The sequence below is a fragment of the Nannospalax galili genome, unplaced genomic scaffold (assembly GCF_000622305.1).
Source record: "Nannospalax galili isolate Female #2095 unplaced genomic scaffold, S.galili_v1.0 scaffold591, whole genome shotgun sequence".
NCBI classification, from domain to species: Eukaryota; Metazoa; Chordata; class Mammalia; order Rodentia; family Spalacidae; genus Nannospalax; species Nannospalax galili.
Genome location: NW_008330926.1, coordinates 3,814,096 through 3,834,638, shown reverse-complemented (window position 1 = coordinate 3,834,638; position 20,543 = coordinate 3,814,096). Strand labels below are relative to the sequence as shown.

Genomic DNA, 20,543 nt, shown 5'->3' with positions numbered 1-20,543 from the left:
GTGTGTGTGTGTGTGCGCGCGTGGCAACTTTAATAGATGGCAGTGAGTACTCAACTTTTAGTTTTTTATATTTTTATTGCATTTATTTGTGTGTGTGTGTGTGTGTGTGTGTGTGTGTGTGTGCGTGCGCGTGGCAGTCAGAGGACAACTTGAGAGAGTTGCTTCTCTCCTTCTACTATGTGGGTCCTGAGGATTGAGCTCAGATCCTCAAGCTTGGTGGCAGGCGCCTTTACCCAATGAGCCATCTCACCAACTTTCTTTTAGATATCCATTATCTGGATGTAATTAGGGAGGTCACCAATAATGATGCCAGAGTTGGTCATTTCTGTTAAGAGGTGACCTTGTGAATTTGGGGTCAGACAACAGCAGTCCTCAAAAGTGGTGGGCAGAGTTCTAAGACCCAGGCTGCTTGTCCTCTTGACAGTGTGTGTGAGGAAGAGTAAAGGAGGTGGGGAGGAAAGGGGAGATGGAGAATGAATGTTACCACATTCTAAACAGCACTAACGGGGAAACAGAAAAGGAAGCAGGAGAGAGGAAGGGCTGAAAACCAGGAGCCAAACCTGAGTCAGGGGTCAGTGGTCAACCAGAGACCTTCAGAGGACAGAAAGGAAGTTCCCTGAGACCCTCCCCCCACTGCCCTGCCCTGCTCATCCTTAAGGGCTTGAGGCCCAATACCCACATTCCCTTGGGACAATGGGCCTTTTGTTCCCATGAGTCACCCCAGGGCTGCATTAGCCACCTGAGATGTGTGATAGGGCCAGTGTGCAGCTTAGTGTTAAGAGATGAACTGTTAAGCACTCAGCTAATCCAGTCTATGGGAGCTCATGCTGTCCTGATGTGGAATCTCAGGGATGGCTGGACATGGGGAGGGGTAGGAAAGGTGGGCAACTGCTGCATGACCTCCATGGAGCCAGAGTGGGGAGCAAATGTGACTCTGTCTTTTGCCTTCGGGTTCCAAGACTTGAGTCGCAGTTGTCTGCTCTGCCCAAGTCCTGTTCCCACGGTGAGGGGACAGGGTCCACCTGCAACGAGGGCAAACTTCCCAAGGTTCACCAGTGAACAGAGAGCACAGAGCCAGAAGGGTGTCTGGAAGGGGTGAAACATGTCTAAGTCTTCAGCACATTTGGACGCAAATCTGGACCCTAACTCTTCCAACACTCAGCCTCCCACTTCTTGTTTCCAAGAAACATCTCCAGCTGGAAAATCTTACAGGCTGGAAAACAAGTATCCCAAGGGAAAAAGGATGAGGTGTTCTTTACTAAAGAGGCATAAAAGAAATAAAACATAAATGAAAATGACAAATGGAAGAGGGCAGCCTGGAGGGTTTACGGTCAGGCTCTGTTGGTGCAACAGATCCCGTGGAGTAACCAAAATAACCTCAACTGCTTTGAAACTAAGGTGTTCGGGGAGAGGTGCATCAAAACTGACACTGAGCAAATGTCTCTCTGAGCCTTCTATGTGCTGCCCCTAAAGCCACCCCATTTATGCTCCTTCTTCATCCTCACTATCCTGCAGCTGAAGAGGCATCTCAGGACACCGCTGGGGAAAGGTCAGTGTCCTAGTAGACAGCTGGGAGCTCATTTATCCACAATCCACGACATAGCTACAAAGTGCATCCAACTCAGTGGAACCACTGACTGGAGGTTACCACCACAGAGCCTGGTGGGGGAGTCGGTGGGGGCAGGGGGGCTGAGGCTCTCCCAGATACCCAGGGAAGCAGAGCCAAAGCTTTGTTGGGTTTCCATTCTGGATGCTCAATATGGACAACTTTGTAAGGTATCCTGAAAAATTCTTCATGTGAAGATTAGAGCTCGAGGTAGATCTGCATTAGTGAGTGAATTCGCAAACACTCCAGATCTACACCACCAACGTCAAGCTGTCCAGACAGTTGTATGCCCTGCCTAATGGTGGGTAATTATGCAGTTACCCGGATTACCAAAAGAAAACAATGATTAAAGGCCATTTGCAGGCGGCACACTAAATCCTTCCTTTCCCTTCCTGTGCAGTCCTTGCCTTGGCCTTGGTAGTGTCCATGGTAACCAAACAGGAAGTCCTACCTTTAGTCAAGGCCCTTGGAATAATAATCAGGAGCTATATATCATGTGTGTAGGGGGTGGCCTCAGCAACTCAAGCCCCTTAGAAAGGAATGACTCAGCTGGAAAGTCACAGTGAACATAAAAAAGCCACCAGGATTCCAGAATGAGTGGCATTTCATTTGGGTAGACACTAACAGTGAGCATAGGGAACATTCCATGCTGGGGCCTTTGTGGGGAAAGGTGTACGTTCCTGGAGCTGAGCTTTGTGCAAAGTGCTCCTGTGAAAGGCCAATGCCTTCCTACTTTGACCCCACCTCAATCCACAAGGAACACTGTGAGCCCAGGCAGCCACAGAGGGTGCTAGGAGGTGGAGGGGCTATGGGACAACATTTACTAGGGAGAAGCAGGCGGGGTCCTGGGGTTATACAGTGCTTTGTTAGAGCAGAAGCCAGGAGATGTGGAGCCAGGGAACCAGGGAAACAGTGGGCCCTGGGCAGGCAGCTTCCTGGATGGAGCACAGCTAGCTCCATGCTGAGAGGGAGAATGACTGATATTTAAAATAATAGAGGCTCCCAGCAGGGCTTGTGTGCACACCTCTTGGCAGCCAGGCACTGAGCAGCCCTGTCTGAGGGTCTGGGCTGGGGCCCAGTTCATGCCCAGGAACAGTCAGAAGGAAAGCTCCAGCCTCCAGGTGACACTTCACTCCTTTGTGGTAGGAAGACTCTTTGCCTGGTTTCCTGGTGACAGTTGGAGCTGTGCCAAGCAGACTCCTACTGAATGATAGGAGGTGTTTGTTCTAAAGCCTTACACTTATGGCTGGCACAAAGCCCCTGTCACTACCAGCTGTTGCAGAGCTGCGTGCTCAAGTGGGCCTGCCTTGCATGGGAGTTGCAAAAGAGCAGGAGGCTGTGGCCAGTCACCTACTACCCTAGGTCCTCCTCTGCTCCTAGATGACTACCCACCAAGTTCAGTCAACTCTGTCCCACAGGTCCCTTTGGTGGAGAACCCCAGTTCAGTGCCTCTCCCCAGTCCTTATCTTTTATTTCTAGCTAAACTTGATCAGAAATGGTGCCAAGGTTCTTGGCACTCAGAAAGAGTTACGGTAAACCATAAGCCCTGATGTTCCTGGGCAGTGAGCAGAGAGAGGGTCACAGCAGTGACCAGCTCCAGCTCACTTGGTGGTGGGCTGTGAAAACAAGGACTGTGTTCCTACCTTAGCAAAGTAAACTGTAAAGTGGGAATCCATTCCACACCTGCCTTTTTATGTGCAGGGCATGAAGACCTAGTGACTAGACTGCCCTCCCCTATCCCCCAGGAAAGCCCCTCTGTGCTCTTTGCAACACCTTGAGGGCAGGGCTGTGGACAGAGGCAGTACTCACCATGATGCCAGTGAGAAGACAGACACCTTTCCCACAGTATGTATGGGGCACCATGTCCCCATAACCAATGGAAAGGAACGTGATGGAGATGAGCCACATGGCACCCAGAAAGTTACTAGTTACATCCTGCTGGTCATGGTACCTGCCAAGGGAAGACAGGCATTAGTCCATGAAACCACCATTACTGGGAGCAAAGGCTGTGGACAACCTAGAGGGGAGAAAACGGGCTATTTGCTGAGGAGTCAGTGGTGATGGTGCCACACACAGCTCTCTTTAGGTACCTGAAGATGCTGCTGCTGGGCTCACCCAGGTCCCGCCTGCAGCTCCCCAGCTCCCACCCTCCTGCATGAGCTGAGTCCCAAGGCAAAACGTTTTGTCACGATTCACAATACATTGTAGACATCCTTTTACTGTCAGTAGGATAGCTTCAGATGAAATCATGCAGTTATAAAATTTTAATTTCCCTTCTAAATCAGCAGCCTAAATGTATGTGAATATGATTAATCTGAAATCACAAGCAGGGAACAGGAAAACGATTACACACACACACACACACACACACACACACACACACACAGTCACTGAACATAATGATTTCCTTTAAGAAAATTGAGGGGTTCCAGGCTAGCATCTTCTGTGTGTTGGAGGGAGACTATTTGCCCTCTTGAAGCTGACTCTATAGGCAGGGAGCTCTGGGGTGCTCAGAGATGCACAGCCTCCCTTCTGACCTCAACAAATATTGTGTGGCTGTTGTGCCTTGGGAGGACACAGCCTCACAGCATGCCCCCGCTCAGAAGACATTCTACCCACACTCCCTTCCTTCCCCTCAAGGAACTTGGCCCTGGAGCTCTGCTCTAGGGAGATGCAGACATTTGCAGAGGCACCATAAGTATATAGATAAGAGACATCTGGGACAAAAAGGAGAAGGTAACCTTAAGACTTAGAGACAGAGATGGTGACTACTTTTTTTTTTTCTATTTTGAGACAGGGTCTCACTATGTAGCCCAAGTTGGCTTAGAACCCACTATGTACACCAGGCCATCCTCAAACTCACAGAGATCTGCCTGTCTCTGCCTCCTGAGTACTGGAACTAAGGGTTTGGGCTCCCACACTTGGCTTGAAAGTGCCTGTTCAAATGTGTCCCTTTCCAAAATACAGATGTTACCAAGGTGATTGGGGGGAGGGGGCTAAGAGATGATGAGGTTGTGAGGGCTCCTTCTTGACTAATGGATTAGGGCCCTTTTATTTTATCTATTTATTCATTTATTCATTTTGTAGACAGACTGTCATGAGCTTCACAGTTCAGGCTGTCCTTGAACTTCTGAACCTCTTCCTCTATCTCCCAAGTGACAGGATTACAGACCCGCCCACACTTCATCTGGCTTAGAAGAGGCTCTAGTGGTCTGTTTGGCTTGCTCCTCTGTTCTCCACATGTGAGGGCACAGCCTTCTTCCACTCTGGAGGGCATAGCATTGCAACAAGGTACTTCTCCACACACTAAACTTGCTAGTACCTTGATCATGGACTTCTAGTCTCCAGAGCCATCTGCACTAGTTTTCTATTCTTTGTAAGTTACCAAGTCTGTGGCATTCTGTGACAGCAGCACAGCTGGGACACAGAGGGACAGGGCTGCAGTTCTCTGGATAGGCCTAGGAAGAGAGCCTCACACTAAGATCACAAGGGTGCAGGGCAGATAGCAAATGAGGAAGGCCCTTTTTCAAATGGTCATCTGATGACACCAGCTTGAGTGACACATAGTATACTGCCTTTAATTCTGTACCATTCCACTCCTGATTAAATCTCCCAGCTAACTACTTAGAAGCCAGCAGGTGGGAGCAGGGCTGGGGCCAGGGGGATCAAGCCAACCTGTTTGGATAGAGCAGAAAACTGTTTGAGAATGTTGCTACCAGGGAGTCTCACATAAGTTAGCACATGGCATGCCGGTGCAAAGATGCTTAGTAAGTACTAGTTGCCCTCAGCTGTGATCTCCAGGTACCGCTGGGTCTGGCACCCCATGAGTGATCTCCCAGTGGCGCTTCACCCTGCCATCCACCAGATGAGGTGTGCAGGGGCAGCTGCAGGTGGATACACTGCTAGTCAGAGGGGGGCATCTATACTGGGGAGGACTGAGGCACAGTACCAGGGATGCCATTTATTGAGCACCTGCTGTATGGTTGACACTCTAAAGACTCTAATTCTTACAGTGTCCTTTGAAGCATTTGATAGGTAAGCAACTAGAAGCACAGAGACATCGAGTGATGTATCCAAGGACACACAGGAAGTACTAAAGCAAAGCCCAAACTCTTAAGCTGTTCCACTCAGCACCAGAGAGGTAGAAGTGATTGATGTGTGTCCTAGAGAATGAGAGAAAGTGTCTACAAGAGGAGAGCACCTGGGCAGCAGGCAATGAGGTGGTTCAGGAGGCCAGTGCTCAGAAGCTGGAGGGCCTAGAGCTCTAGATCAGATGTTTGGGTTTGGTAATAGGGGACTTGGAAGGAATTCTAGGTTCCTGGGAAGAAGAAAGACAAGATGGCATGGCTTGTTGGGAAGGCCTGTGAACAGACACTTGGAAAGATGGTGCACAGCAGCAGGGGAGCCAGGCGGGAGGTGGGAAGGCAAAGCTGGGAGCAAGATGACCAGGCTACCAATTGCCCTTGCAAATCCAGCCCTGTATCATCAGTGGGTTGTCCAGCCCCAAGTGCATTCCTCAAACAGCAACAAGAGCAACAACAAACAGCAACAACAAACAGCAGTAGGCATTGGGTGCCTGGCACTTCTGAGGGATAGGTGAAGGTGGTGACTTTAATCACCCTGTCTTTTCTACTTCACCCTCCCTGTACTCCCCAGCCGTGGCTGCTGCTACCTGAGGACCCTGGCTGGCTGCTTCCCCCAGTTGGCCATGCCTCCCCAGGATGGTCTACACTCTGCTCCCCTGGCTGTCCTGGACTGAGCCAGCCCTTGTCCCACTGTGTTAGCCTCACCCCAATTCTGAGGTGGTCTTGGCTAGGGAGCTGTCCATGTCCATTGTCCTGCTCACCCATCCCACCAGGCTGTTGGCCTATAGCCCATTCTTGCATGCTGGAAGCAGGATGGTAGGTCCTGGCTCCCAGGCTTGTGACTGCAAAACCAGTCTGGCGTTAGTGACATAGCAGGACCCTGTGGTAGTGGGACACAGAAGGATAAAGATTGAGAGAGCCCATCACAGGAGCCAGCAGCACAGGAGCAAATGTCACAGGGGCACAGCCAGTGTGACAGATGGGAAGAGCATTTTTCTGGAAGAGCAAGTCCAGGTCAGGTCTCAGGATGCTGAGGTTCTGTCAGGAGGGGTAGGCCAGTGGTCTTGGCTACACTATGGTGCCAGCGCCACCATAAGAAACTCCAAGGTGATGGACAAGTGACTCAGTTTAGAGTAAGTAACCCCCGCAACAGCAGCATAATGTGAGTACCTGGTCCAGGTAAGTGGTCACTACATGTCTGCAATAACTGCTTGTGTGAAGAGGGACAGAGACAGGAAAGGCAGGATTTATGACACCAAAGGAGAGGGTCTCAATAGGGGCATAGCAAGGCAGTCACAGAGATGTTCTGACATTGGAACAGAAGAACTCTCCTATAAGTTCATGAAGGAGTGGCGTGAAACTCTTGCCATGTGAGTGTGATACTCCCAACACCTGCAGGCAAGGCTGTAGAGGTCAAGCCCAGGCAGGGAAGTCAATTTGCAGGTGCACATGAAGAAGCGATGGAGAGCCGAGGATGCCAACCAGGAGGTCAGAGTCAATATGCGGCATGTGCAGAGTGATATGTACATAGTAGCTTTGCTGTACCATGGGTCTCCATGGTCCTCCTTTCTTTGCAAATCCTGTAGCTTACACTGGAGTGTTCTCGAGCTGTTGGTGGCCTCAGCATCCTAGTCACATGTGAGCAGATTCTAAGGTACGGAGATTAGCAATCAAATGAGTATTAAATATAAAGCAATAGATAATGTCTCCTTTTTAAAAGATGATGTGTGATGTATTGCTTTTTGCTTCCTATACATTTACGTTCTTGCGTTTCTTTTTCATTCACCATATAAAGCCCCATTGGTGCTGTGCTGAGGAGAGGAGAGCTTGCGATGCTAGCCATTCTCTGACTGCCAGACTTCACTGTCTGCTCCTGGGGGGTGGGGGGCTACAGGAGAGGCTGAGATCAGTTAGACCCGGCCCCTGCTCTGCCGTGGCGTGAGCATGGTGATGAAGGAGACGAGACCCACGTGTGGCTCACCAAGCAGGAAGTGATGAGCGAGAAGTTGTCTGGTGATTCAGGACTGTGGGAGTAGAGAGGAGGGAAAAGAACGTTTCCAAACCTATTCACGATTTTAGAGTGGTTTACACTTGACACAAATTCACGTACTAAACTCATGCTATTTTTTGCAATGGGGAATTTTGGGGAGGAAGTGGTTAGTTCCATGTTTTTGTTAGGGCTGAGGAAGAAAAGATGTTTTTCTTTGAACCCAAGAGTAATTATTATAGCTATTAATTTATCCTTCAGGGTGGGCCATGGTTTTCTTTCTTTTTCCTACTTAATATTACAACATAAATAAGAGCCAGGAAAGAAAGATTCCATGACTGGACAGAGGTGTGAGATTAAACACACATGGCTACTTTTGTTCTTCAAATCTCTTACAACTAAGCTTGTAGTTGCCCTCTTTTAAAAACAAGCAAGTGACCAGGAATTCCCAGACATCTGAAGAAAGTCTCTCACATACAACGGCAGACCAAATCAGTCACCTAAAACAAAGGAAAGGGAGTCAGGATCAAATGCAGACATAGAGAAGAACTCTTAGCGGGAAAATCCTATAATTAACATTGAGAGGGAGAGAAAATAAGACTTGTACCCGTGAACAAGAATGCGTGAACCAGGAAAAATCATGTGAATGGAGTTGGAAGATAAACTAAGGAAGTCCCCCAAATGGTGAAAAATAAAAGAATGAAAATGATCATAAAGGATGAAGAAATTAGCAAATCTATCTACTCATTAAAAAGAACTGGAGGGGGGAAAAACTGGAGGAAAGGAAGGAGGAAAAAGGAGAGAAGTAAACATTGAAGAAATCATTCAGGGCTGGAGCGATGGCTCAGCGGTTAAGAACACTGGCTGTTCTAATCCCAGCACCCACATGGCAGCTAACAACTGTCCGTAACTCCAGTTCCAGGGGATCCGACAGCCTCTTTTGTTCACGGGCATTGCATGACACGGGTGCACTTACCTACATGCAGGCAATACACACATACACATAAAATAAAAATAACAAATAAAATATTTTTTAAAAAAAAGAAATCATTCAAAAATTTCCCCAGAACTGAAGAGTTTGAGATTCTACACAGGCTACCACAGGCCACAGCACAGCAGATGAAAGTTCCCCACGCCAGTAAAAAAAACGGAAGTTCAGGGCTTCTGTGGTGAGGAGGCGGTGTGAGAGGAGGAAGCAAAGGAGATCCAACACAGAAATCATAAATTAGAATGACTTTAGACTTTCCCCTGTAACACTGGAAGTTAGAAGGCCATGGGCTAAGTCTGTCAAAATTCTAAAGGAAAATTACTTCCAAAGCAGAAGTCTGAAGAAAGTCTCTGGAAAGCCTGGAGAGACCAGAATTCCAAAGCCACCCAAGCATTGGTTAAGAGTGAAGGTGTTTTCAGACACGCTTTGCTCTGGAATATTTGCTTCCCCGACACCCTCCCTCAGGAGGCCATAGTGGGGTGGTTCCCCAAAGCCAAGGAAAAACACCCCCAAGGCTGGGGAAGGCTGCTCAGCAGGAGAGAGAGGGCCAGAGCACTATGGGGGAGATCCTCAGGGCATCTGTGCCCCAGCTGTGGAGTACCAGTCCAAACCAGAGCAGGTGGAAGACTCAGGGGCCAGTCTCAGTAAGACAATATTAAAAGATGTGATGTGCCTGAACTTCCTGAGAAGACAACCGGTAAAGTCTGGGGTGGGATAAAAGTTTGTTAGTGACAAACACACGGGAAACCAAGCAAATGAAGAAACATCATAACTAAAAACTAGAAAATGTTAAAAGTTCTGCAGAAAAGGAAAAGTGATCAAATTTTTCTGCCAGACTCAACTATGCAGAGAATCAAGTTAGTCTTGACTGTGTAATGGAAGCATTGGTTATGGGTTTAGCCAAACTAAGCTATAAAAGGAGAACAGGGGACACAAAGAGCTGAGAGGGAGAAAGGAAGCAAAACCTTCACCTTGCACCCAGAAGTAAACCGACAGTGCCTGAAATCAAAGCCTCCGAAAGCACGCAGTACCAGCACCCAGTTTAGAGACTGAGAGAAAAACAGTAAGTACATCAGCAAAGCCTGGAACGTCAGATGCTCTGGAAATGGGTGAGTGGGGAGAGCCAGGAAAGCACCCAACACTACAGAACCATGGACTACAAAGCCTCTGCAGGAAGCCAGGCACATGGTGCTCACCTGTAATCCCAGCACTCTGAGATGATTGTAGAGAGCTCAAGACCAGCCTGGGCTACATAGCAAGATGCTATCTCAAAAAACAAACAAAACAAAAAATCCAGTAAAATAAGTACTAAAAGTTTTTAGAAGCATAGCTTCGATAATATCAAACACAAAAGCAAACCAGAGCTCTGGGGCTATAGCTCAGTTGATAGAGTGCTTGCCTAGCATGCACAAGGCTCCAAGTTTGATCTCTAGTACTGCAATAACTGGGCATGGTGGCACACTTGGGACGTGGTACAGGAGGATCAGGAGTTGAAGGTCATTATCAACTACATAGGAAGTTCAAGGCCAGCCTAGAATATGTGAGACTGTCTCAAAAATAAATAGCTAGATAATTAATTAATTAATTAATTAATTAATAAGCCACACAATAACCCAAAGGTAGTTAATCTTCATCAACCTAATGGGATTTAGAATCAGTATGGAAGCACTTCTGGGTGTGTCTATGAGTATGTATCAGAAGGTTTAGCTGAGGAGGGAAGAACCCTGAACATGAGCAGTACTACTCCATGCTCAGGGGTCCCAGACTGAGAAAGAAGAAAGTGAACTGAGCACCTGCATCCATCTTCCTCTGCTTCCTGCCTGTGGACACAAGGTGATCAGCAGCTTCATGGCACCACTACCTTGCCTTCCTGACCATGAAGAACTGTATTCCCAAACCGAAAGTCAAAACAAGATGCTTTTGTCAGGCGTTTTGTTACCAGAATAAGAAAAAGTAACCGTAAAGCAGAAACGAAAACATGCCTGGAACACGGCATCCAACACCCACAGTACGGTAGACAGCTCCCAACATGGCTCCTAGTCTTCCCTCCATCCTGAGGTGATCACATAGCTTTGCTTTTCACAAAGCTAACCCTTTTCTTTTGAATGTGGGATGGACCTAATAAATTGCTTCTAGCACATACAATGTGGCAGAAGCAACCGACATTCACTGCAGAAATTAGACTACCAGAGAACCGTGGCTTCTGTCTTGGGTGATTGTTCACCTGCTCTCTCTCAGATGACTCTTCCTGAGAAAAATCACTGCCATGTCTTGAAGCAAGCCAGGGGAGAGGCCCCCCTGGGGAGGGACCACCCCTGCCACCAAGCACAGGCGGGAGCTTGGAAGCAGAAATGTGGAAGTCATGCAACGAGATCCAACAGAGGGGACGAGGGGCCTGCCAATAGTCTCACTATAACTCAGTGAGACCTCTTCAGCCAGAGGTGCCCACTGAAGCTGCATTGGAATTCCTGTCCCACGGAAATCGTGAAATAGTAGTGATGCTTATTTTCAGCTGCTAAGTTTGGGGGCCATCCGTTACGTAGCCATCGAATACAATGAACTCTTCTGTGAGTTTCACATCTGTAGACTGGGCTTGCTGATTTGTAGGGTATGCACCTACGCTACCTTCCACCAGCACGGCTTAGCACCCCCTCAAGTCTGCCCAGATCGGACTTTAATTGTTGCCGCACTAATGAGCAAATTGGCATTTTCCAACTTCTTACCATGCTTTTACTTTGCATTTCCGTGATAAAAGCTTAAGTGTCCTCTCATATGTTTGTCATTTAGGGTTTCTATTCAATGGAGTACTGTCACAAACTTACCCACTTTTCTGCTTGGCTGGTGTTTGTTTTTTTCTTTTTCTTTTTTTCTATATTATTTTTAATTTAATATTTTCTAAATTCTCTTACATTTAAGTTATGAATTCATTTTCAGGGCATCCATTAAGCATCAGACCCAGTACTAGATGCCAGGTATATAAAGCAAAGATATCACAGGCACATAAAATAAAGCTTATTCCTTTGTAGAGGAAAAAGTAAGTTAAAAATTAAATTACATTGGTATATAAGTATGTTCCACTTACATACAGGCAACAGTAGTCTTTTTCTTATTGAATCTGATCTTCATATATTTTTAGTAATAAGAATGTAGTCAGTTTATATGTTCCATTGGCCTATTAACTGCTTCTGGGTTATACTCCATTTTTAAACGTGTAGTATTTTAAAATTTTAGTTATACTTTTATTCATGTGTCTGTGTGTGCAGGTACCCTCAGAGACCAGAATAGGGCATTGGATCTCTTGGACCTAAAGTTACAGGTAGTTATAAACTGACTGACCTGGGTGCTGGGAACTGAACTCTGGTCTTATGCAAGAGCTATAAGCACTCCTAAGTGCTGAGCCATCTTGCCAATCCTCTAATTTTTTATTGCATTTTAAGTTGTTTTATTGGTGAGGGGAGCAATTGGAGAGGGCCACAGCATGCATATGGAGGGCAGAGGACAACCTGTGGGAGAAGGCTCTCTCTTTCACCATGTGGGTCCCAGGGATGTAGCTTGGCAGCAGGGGGCACCTTTACCTGCTGGGCCATCTTGTTGGCCCTATAGTATTTTTAAGAGAAGTTTTAGAATTCACTGTTGGTGAATTTATCTTTTTTTCATTATACTTAGTGCACGATTTTTAAAGAACTCCCTCTCTACCTGAGCTTATGATCCCTTCTTCAATTCATCTAAAACTGGTTTTCCTCCCACTGGCTTTCAGTGCTTCCTCTGTCTTAGAGGTTCTATGTAGAAGTGGTTCTATTTCTGAGTTCTTAACACTGTTCCATTGGCCTATTAACCCTAACGTTACATAATAGTTCTCTTGTAGCCTTTTCTGGGTACCTTCTCAGGACCAAGCATGTCATAGGTGCTTGCTAAATGTCTGTGGAATGAACACGGCCTCTCCCTGGGATTCCTGTCCTGCTGTGACGCAGTACCTGGGTGAAGAAGGCTGAAATGGCTTCAGCTGTTCTTTTCGGCAGATCTACTTTGGTCAAAGTGGCTGCCAAATTCCTTGGGCTTGGAGTCAATTCTCACTATTAATAAGAACTCGGCCTCTTGACGCTGGCTGTGACCTGTTACAGAACAGGGTGATGGAAACTTAGCCCAAGTGAAGTGAATACACTTCCTCCTCTGTTTCCAAAGGAGTTTGGACACTTTTGTAAAGTAGTTTCTTTAGACTGTTTCCATATGGATCTAAGTGATGTGATGGCTCCAGCCATTTGTCCTGGGGCTGGTTTGTTTGTTATAATTTTGCAGGAATCAAGCCAGGCCTTCTGCAGAACTCCCTCCAAATGGATGACTGTCCTAAATTTGTAGTCCATGTGCAGAGTCTCACAGTCACACCCTGTCTGAGCTGGGGCCCTGCTCTTATTCAGTTCTCCAGTGAAGAATCCAACAGAATGCACCCGAGTCAGCCCGTTGCTGGTCTTGGACCCCATTGCACCTCTCTCCCAGATCACTGAACTCCTTGGCATCTTCAGTAGCTTGCTCTCCTGGTTCCCACTCTGACCATCCCCTCCAGGCTTCTTCCTCTGGCTTCCTTGGTGTCCCAAGCTTGCCTTGTGCACACACCTCTCAATTCTATCACACCCGCCTTTGTCCTCACCGATCCCTTCTAACAGGCCCTTCAAGGTCCAACACAAATTCTCCTGTCCTCCATTGGTCTTTCTCTGATGCCCACACCATGCATCACCCACAATGTCCAGTTGCTGCTCTGGCCTTGTGGTATTGGAAACCACTATGCTGTTTGGTATCAATGTGAAACACGGGCTCCAGGGCCAGACCACAGATTAAGTCTTTCCCCTTAGTCCTCAGTTTCACTTTTATCTTGTCCTCGGTACTCCAGCATAAAAGGGGACACCCGTTGCACCAGCTCACAGAGTTCCCGGGAGGTTCCGTGAACGATGAGAAGAGCACCTGGCACAAGGCTAACAAAAGCAGTGCTAGCGATTGTGCCACAACCGTCTTGTGATTAGCCTCGGTAGAACTGGAGGAAAGCCCAAAGACTGCCCTTCACACCCTAATGGCTTTGTGAACTTGAACAGATCCCATTTCTGTCCTGTCTTCAGGGAAAGCAATCACCCAGCCCTGCCTATCTCACTGGCTGTAGTGAAGAAAGAAAATGGAAGAGCTGTCGGCCTCCAGTGCGTGACACAGATAGAGTTGTGTGACTGCCTCTTGAAGAGCCTCCCACCTGGGGTTCTGTCCTAGTGACAAGGACAGCAGCACAGGGCATGGGGGCAGGGAGCAGGTAACAGACAATTATGTGCAGAAAACCCAACTCCTCTGTGGCTCTTTTAATCTGCCATGTCCCTGTGTCTTTTGAGTGGACCACTGCCCCCTTCCCTGGCTCCATCAAATCTCGCCAGCTTTCCCTTTCAGAGATTTCCAGAATGTGGCCCTGGCCTTCTAGTCTGCTCATGCAGGTGTAGCCCTGCCAGAATATGGACCAGTACAGTCCTGGCTAACTGATCTCTCTGCTTCTGCCTGCACAGCACCACCCTGACCCACCCTGTGTCACAGCAGCACAGGAGCTGGCCTTTAAAAGAGCATGATGGACACTCCTGGGTCAATCATTCAAAAAATACAGAGCATTCCTCCAGACCTGTGTGGTCTCTCTAAGCCTCTTTCCGACGAGCCTCCTGTTTGCTCCTCTGACATTTGCTCAGCAGCCTAGCTTTAGTCCCATCTCCGAGCTTTCCTGCCTGCTACTCCTGCTCTGGAGCCTTTTCCTCCAGACCACAGCAGTTCTTGGCTCAAAAGTTAGCATCTCGGTAAGGTTCCTGGCCACTCTGTTCCCAGGTGCGCTACTGTCCTACCTGCCATGTCCCAGCATCCTGTCCTGAGTCTGTCTTCCCCTCACACCTCAGAGCACCTGGCATGAAGCATAGTCAGCTTGTTCCGATTGTTGCTGTCAAGCCTCATTAGACTATAAACCGCATGGAGGAAAGGACTTCTGTTCTGCTTATGGCTGCATCTCTGCATTTGACAAGCGAACGATGGAAGAACACAGGAGACATCCGCTTGGTCTGTCCTAAGCCAGCAGTATGAGGCCGGCAGGATGAGGCCAACAGGATGAGGGCCACTGCCCCAGTTTTACACACGAGCAACGAAATGCTCAGAAGAATAACAGACTAAACTAGCTTCTCCCAGCAAGTGAGAGGACCCGCTGTACCTGAAACCCACATCTGTTCTCAGCCCAGGCAGCTGTGGAGAGCAGGGCAGGGCATGGGGTAGCCGGGTTCTCCATGACCTCAGGATGAAGGCAAGGCTGTGTGTGTGATTAGTTATCGACAGTCCATCAGAGGGTGCCTGACACACTAGCGCTGAAGGGGAGGCTTACCGTGGAGTCCTAGGCGTCCCCCATCCTTACTTCTGCTTTGTCAGGGTCCCTAACATATTCAGCTCCCAATAATCAAGTGCCCTCCGCTGCCAGGGTCTGAAGTTGCAGTCATTTCTCAAGGGCCTGTGAGTCTTAGCTCAGAGACCCTGGAGAAAGGCTCCCAAAGATCACTGAAATTCAAAGTTAGCTGAGAAGTAAGTGGTTTAGAGGGACTTTGGGATGATTCCTGCTTATTCCAGCTATAGGTGAATTCATCTTAAAGCAAGAAAAAAAATCTTTTAATAAATTTCATCTATAAACATCTACAAATGTGAGATAAAAGGCTAAGCACAAGCCCTTTACAGCACATGCCATGACGTAGGCATAAAGTCACTCCTGCTGTTCCTCATACTCAAGGATGGTGTCCTATTTTCCCAGAGTCGATTCTGAGTCTAGGAAAATAAGGATGTTCCTTTCTACCAGGCAATTCAAGGTGAAAGCCCTTGATCTTTCCGAGGCAAGTCTAAATCTAGTCCTTCACTTCCAGCCCCAGAAGCTAACTACACAGGCTCCAGGCCTCTGAGAAAGTCTACAGTGTCTGCCACCCCGACCCCACAACACACCAGCAGACACACATGGCTTGCTCTCTCTGTGATCTGGCTTTTGCTGGCAGAGGTATAGCATCTCTAACCCCTTCACAGGTTTCTCTGGAGACCGCTGACAGACTATTGATGCCTGGGCATCTGGCTGGCGTCACATCTTTGGTGCTTCCTCTCTCTGTGTGTGCCATGGTGGTGACCTTTGAGTGCCTCCAGCTGAGTTACATTGCTTCTTTTTGAGCCGCTGGTTTCTTTGTTTTACCCGCCCCCCCAACCTTGCCAAGGAAGCACCCTTTGAGGGAAGCCAGCTGCGGCTCCTTCCGCAGTCCATTTTCTTCTCAGAGGGAGCACTGTCGACCTCTTTGGATGGTTATTAAATTAAGAACCAGATGGTTCATCTGGCAAAGCCTTCTGAGTCAGTTTCTCAATTTGCAATGTTTTCTTTCTTCTTATTAAAAAATATTTCCGTGTTTTCTGATTTGGAAATGTTTAACAAGATGCATGGAAATGGAGAAAAACAATATGTTGGGAAGAAGCACTGATCCCTTGGAAAGTATCTTCCCGCAGATTTGGAGGTGGTGTGGTAGAGAAAGAGCATGAGCAGAGAGTCCAACAGGTGGATTTCCTATACCAACCCTGCCACCTGATAGCTGTGTGGTGTGCTAAGGTGCACCTCTCACACATCTCAGGCTTCTCCTTTGACAGGAAGCATGTAACAGTTCTTCCAGGATTGTGCGGACCATGATACGACATAACCCCTGTCCTAGCTCCTGGGACTCATAGTTCAGTCAGCGAATAGGATCAAGTCCCAACCAGGCTTAGTGTCTAGCTATGAAGCTTACATCCAGGGAAGGTGGCTGGCACCAAACCACACCAACATGACAAAAGTCACATTGCAGTTGAGACACGTTCTGTTGAGATGAGACCCAGGCACATGAAAACTGTGCATTCATTTATGAGGCACCACCAGGACAAGCTGGGTGAGGGTCGGGATGGGGACAGGTGAGGGTGGCTCAGGAGAAGGCTGAGTGAGGTAAGCTGAGGGCCATGGTGGCTGTGCAGGTCAAGACGTGCACTCTCCAAGTCACCAGCATGGGGTTTTGGTTATCATGTGGGCATAGCGGCCTGTGCTGGTATCTGGTGTCCCCTAACCATTCCCTGTCTCCTTCTTCCCCCTCTACTTTTCTGGTCATTTCTTCTAGCCTTCCCTCTTGTCCTTCCTTTTTTGTTTTTCTTTTCCTCCTCTCCCTTCTCTCTGTTTCCTCTTTCACTCAGCCTCCTGGAAGGTCTCACAGTGGGAACCACATCTTCAGGGACGGTCACTTGTAACCATGTAACCATCCCTGGGGGACACCCATCTTTGCTGGCTTTGTTCAGACTTGTTAATGGTCAGATACAGGTAGCAAAAAATGAAATGAGGAGTCAGGCAAAGTTCCTGCCTCAGGGAGCCCCTGGGGAGTCAGGGTGATGGAAAGGTGAGTGGGGAAGGCTGTGTGGATACATGGTCGGTCACAAGGGCTCTCTCTGAGGGGTCCAGCAGGTAAGTCAATTGAAGCCTAACCCTTCACACAGCTGCCCTCTCCCTGCTGCCAGGTCCTCTCTACACCTACCACCTGTCCTCTCCTGCATCTCCTTCATGTGGGCAGCACTACCTGTCACCTGTCCAGGACCTGGACATTGTTCTTGAGCTCGCTTCACAGTCACTACCCACTCAGTTAGTCATCCTATGGATCCAGCCTCTGCCTTCCTGCAGCAAATCACGGCATCAGTCTCTCACCAGGACCCTTGCCTCAGGGTCAGCCCGGAGTCCCTCAGCCCCCTCCAAACTGCACTCAGGGCACTCTGTCAAAACACAAGTACCTCAAGTCCAACAACACAAGTTCAATAGTGGCTCCTGCAGGCCTGGAGGGTGGGAGGGAAGAGGAGATATCCTCAGGACACACATAGCACACATACCAACACCATGGCTGAGCCATCTGCTCCTGTGCTGTGTTGGTTTCCAGGTCTATGAAGACCCCCCCAACTCTCTCTCTCTCTCTCTCTCTCTCTCTCTCTCTCTCTCTCTCTCTCTCTCTCTCTCTCTCTCCCCCTCCCCCTCCCCCTCCCACTCTCTTTGTATGAGCCCCTAATCACAGATCAAAAAGCTTCCCTCTGCAATGCCTTTTGTGAGCTTCTTAAGACAGAATTAATCACTTCCTCATTAGCATTGTAATGACATCTTGTATGTGTCTATTTTGCTTCTCTCTCTCTCTCTCTCTCTCTCTCTCTCTCTCTCTCTCTCCCCTTCCCCCACCCCCCGACTCTGACTTGCTTTCTTCTGTGGGAAGGAGACTGGGACTAGCCTAATGGAGACAATTTATAACTGGGGCACATGGGCAGCAGCCAGGGGTCTGAATAGCTGCTCTCCTTAGCCACTAAATAAAAGAAAACTGGAGTGGGAACTGTCGGCTTTGACTGAAGAGCCTAGGCCTGAGTCCTTGGATTGGTGAGAAGGCCCTGCCACCCTCTCTAACCTTGAGAGGGGCTGTGGCCTCTCCCGAATCCCCAGCAAGCAATTGCTGCTTTTCCCCTGGCCTGTACCATCCCCTCCCCCCAGGCTTCTGAGTGTTGCTCACACCAGTCTTCCTCCTGGAGACCTCTTTGGGCCAAGTACATTCCCTCCTTTAGACAGCCTTCCTGGATCAAGTGCCCTGTGAGCCTGTTATCCATGCTTCTCTACCGGTCTTCATCCCAGGCCTTACCCTCCAGGGCATTCCCCAGCCCCTTAACCAGATCAGAGGCACTAGGTAAACTGTTGAAAGAGGCCAGGAACGAGCCAGGGCTTCCAGAGAGGTGGCAAATCAACCTGGTCTCATCTCATCCCTCCACAGACGGGCCTCTGCTCTCTGTAAACGTCAGGCCAGGTCTCTGCTTCCTCTCACAGTGCTGTCTTTGGTTTTCATTCAGCTCCACCGGCCAGGGGCCTCTGTCTGCTGCCTGTGAGTCTTCTGCCTCCTGGCTGAGCCTTTCCTGACACCCACCATCAGTCACAGAGCATGACTCGGAAGCAAAGGGGCTTCAGAGGGCTTAATTCTCAGACAGAGACAAAAATAAAAGTAGTTGGGATTCTTGCAAAACGTTTCCACAGAGAGCTTAGAAATGATTCGTTTCTCATCTCATTTCTGGGACTATCTCTGCAAGGTAGGCAGGACTGGATATTAGCTTTACTATAAGAGACAATCACCACAACCATCATTTATCAGAAGCCAACTATAAGCCACACGGGCCCAAATTGCAGGTGCATCATCTCTTTTAATCCACTCACACACAAGATGCACACTCAGCATTTCTCATTTTCCTGAGTTGGAAACTCAGGCTGAGCTAGATTAGGGAACACATACAAAATAAATCACCTGCTTACAGGAAGCTGAGGCAGGAGAAACGAGTTTGAGGATAGTCTGGGCTACATAGTGAGTTCAAGGCTAACCTGAACTACATAGCAAGACCCTGTCTAAAAAACAAAGCAACAACAAAAACATAGGGCTGGTGACACGGTTCAGTGGTAGACCACTTGCCTAGTGAATGCAAAGTCCTGGGTTTAATTCCTACCAACTCAAAAAAAAATACTTTTAAGTACTAAATAAAGCATCAACTGAGCAGTCGAGCCGAGTATAAATTTGAGTTTGCCTGAGTTCACAGCCCTCTGCATGAGGAAACAAAGGCCCAAGAAGGTTGAGTAGAGAGACTGCTGGGGATTTCCCCCGTTCAGGTATCTGAGCCTGAGCCTGAATTTGAAAGACAAGGAATCTTGTTTCACCAGGGGATAATTCAGAGCCAGAGCTACCCAGTTCTCCAGCATGCTAGAGCACTGTAGGGCTCCTGGGAGTGGCATTCACAAAGGTTCTACTGGGATTGCTGTCCCCTGGAGGGACCTACTGTGGAGGTGTGGTCTTGGCTAGAGCCCCAAAGGACAGAAGGGTTTTTTCTCTTCAAAGAATAAAAAGCTGGTCGACAAGCAAGCATCTCACCTGTGCTTGGAAAGGGAGGTGGGGTCACTGAGAACCGAGAAACAGGGGGGAAGGATTGCCCTGGGGAAGTTGCCTTGTTTGTTTACAAAGATGTGGGCGTTTGGGATGGATGGCCTCTCCTACCACTGAGAAGTGGGGTACTGAGGAAGAGCCCTCAAGCCTGGGAGAAAAAATGGGAGCATTCTAGTTGGCAGAGGCGGCAAGGCAGCCATTAGAGAGCCACACAGAGAGAAAGAGGTAGTGCAGAGGGGTCTGGGCCAAGGCTGAGGTCAGAGCTAGCCTCAGCCCTCACCTAGGGACAGGGCTGTGAGGCTCCCTGACCACAGCATCTTCTTCTAAACTGTTCCCACAGACCTGAACTCACCTGTTTTCTAGGCGTGGACGCCCATCAAGCAAAGGATGACCCAGTGCTAGAGGGAATAGGTTCTTGGGAGCTAGTCCAGGCCCACCTGTGTCACAGCCAATTTTCCCCACCTTAGTTGGCACAATTAACTGGAAGGTTCTGGAACACATCAGAAATAATGTGAGTGCTGAAGCTCAGTACTATGTAGAGAGAATAATGGAGACAGCCAGTCACATCCAACCTTTCCCCACAGGACAAATTTTCTTAAAGAACTTCTAAACAATCAAAGATGGCATGCCCCAAATCTGTGTGAGCAGCCTCTAGAGACATTGCTCCTCACTGAGACCTGGACTGCCAGGCTCCCCCACCCTCAGAGATCCCGTGGGAAGAGATATGCTGGGAACAGGTTGCTGGCACCAGAATCCCTTTTTTCCTGCCTCTTGAACTGAGATGCTTGCCGGAAAAAAAGGAGGAGCAAGACAAAAACAGCCAACCACAGAGATTTCTATCAGCTGCAGGGCCTGGGGGGAAGGTGAAAATCTGTCCAGCAAGACACCCATCACTTGG

The 20,543-nt window shown here is 48.4% G+C and overlaps 1 protein-coding gene across 3 annotated transcripts in view; it reads right to left on the bottom strand.

Moving 5' to 3' along the window:
- Nucleotides 1-20,543, bottom strand: part of Kcnn3 (potassium calcium-activated channel subfamily N member 3) — a 153,789-nt gene that overhangs the window by 17,982 nt on the left and 115,264 nt on the right. For all 3 annotated transcript variants that reach the window (XM_008854710.1, XM_017795012.1, XM_017795014.1), the window contains one exon: nucleotides 3,416-3,557. In XM_008854710.1, coding sequence (XP_008852932.1) covers nucleotides 3,416-3,557 — 142 coding nt within the window. The remainder of the gene's footprint in view (nucleotides 1-3,415; nucleotides 3,558-20,543) is intronic.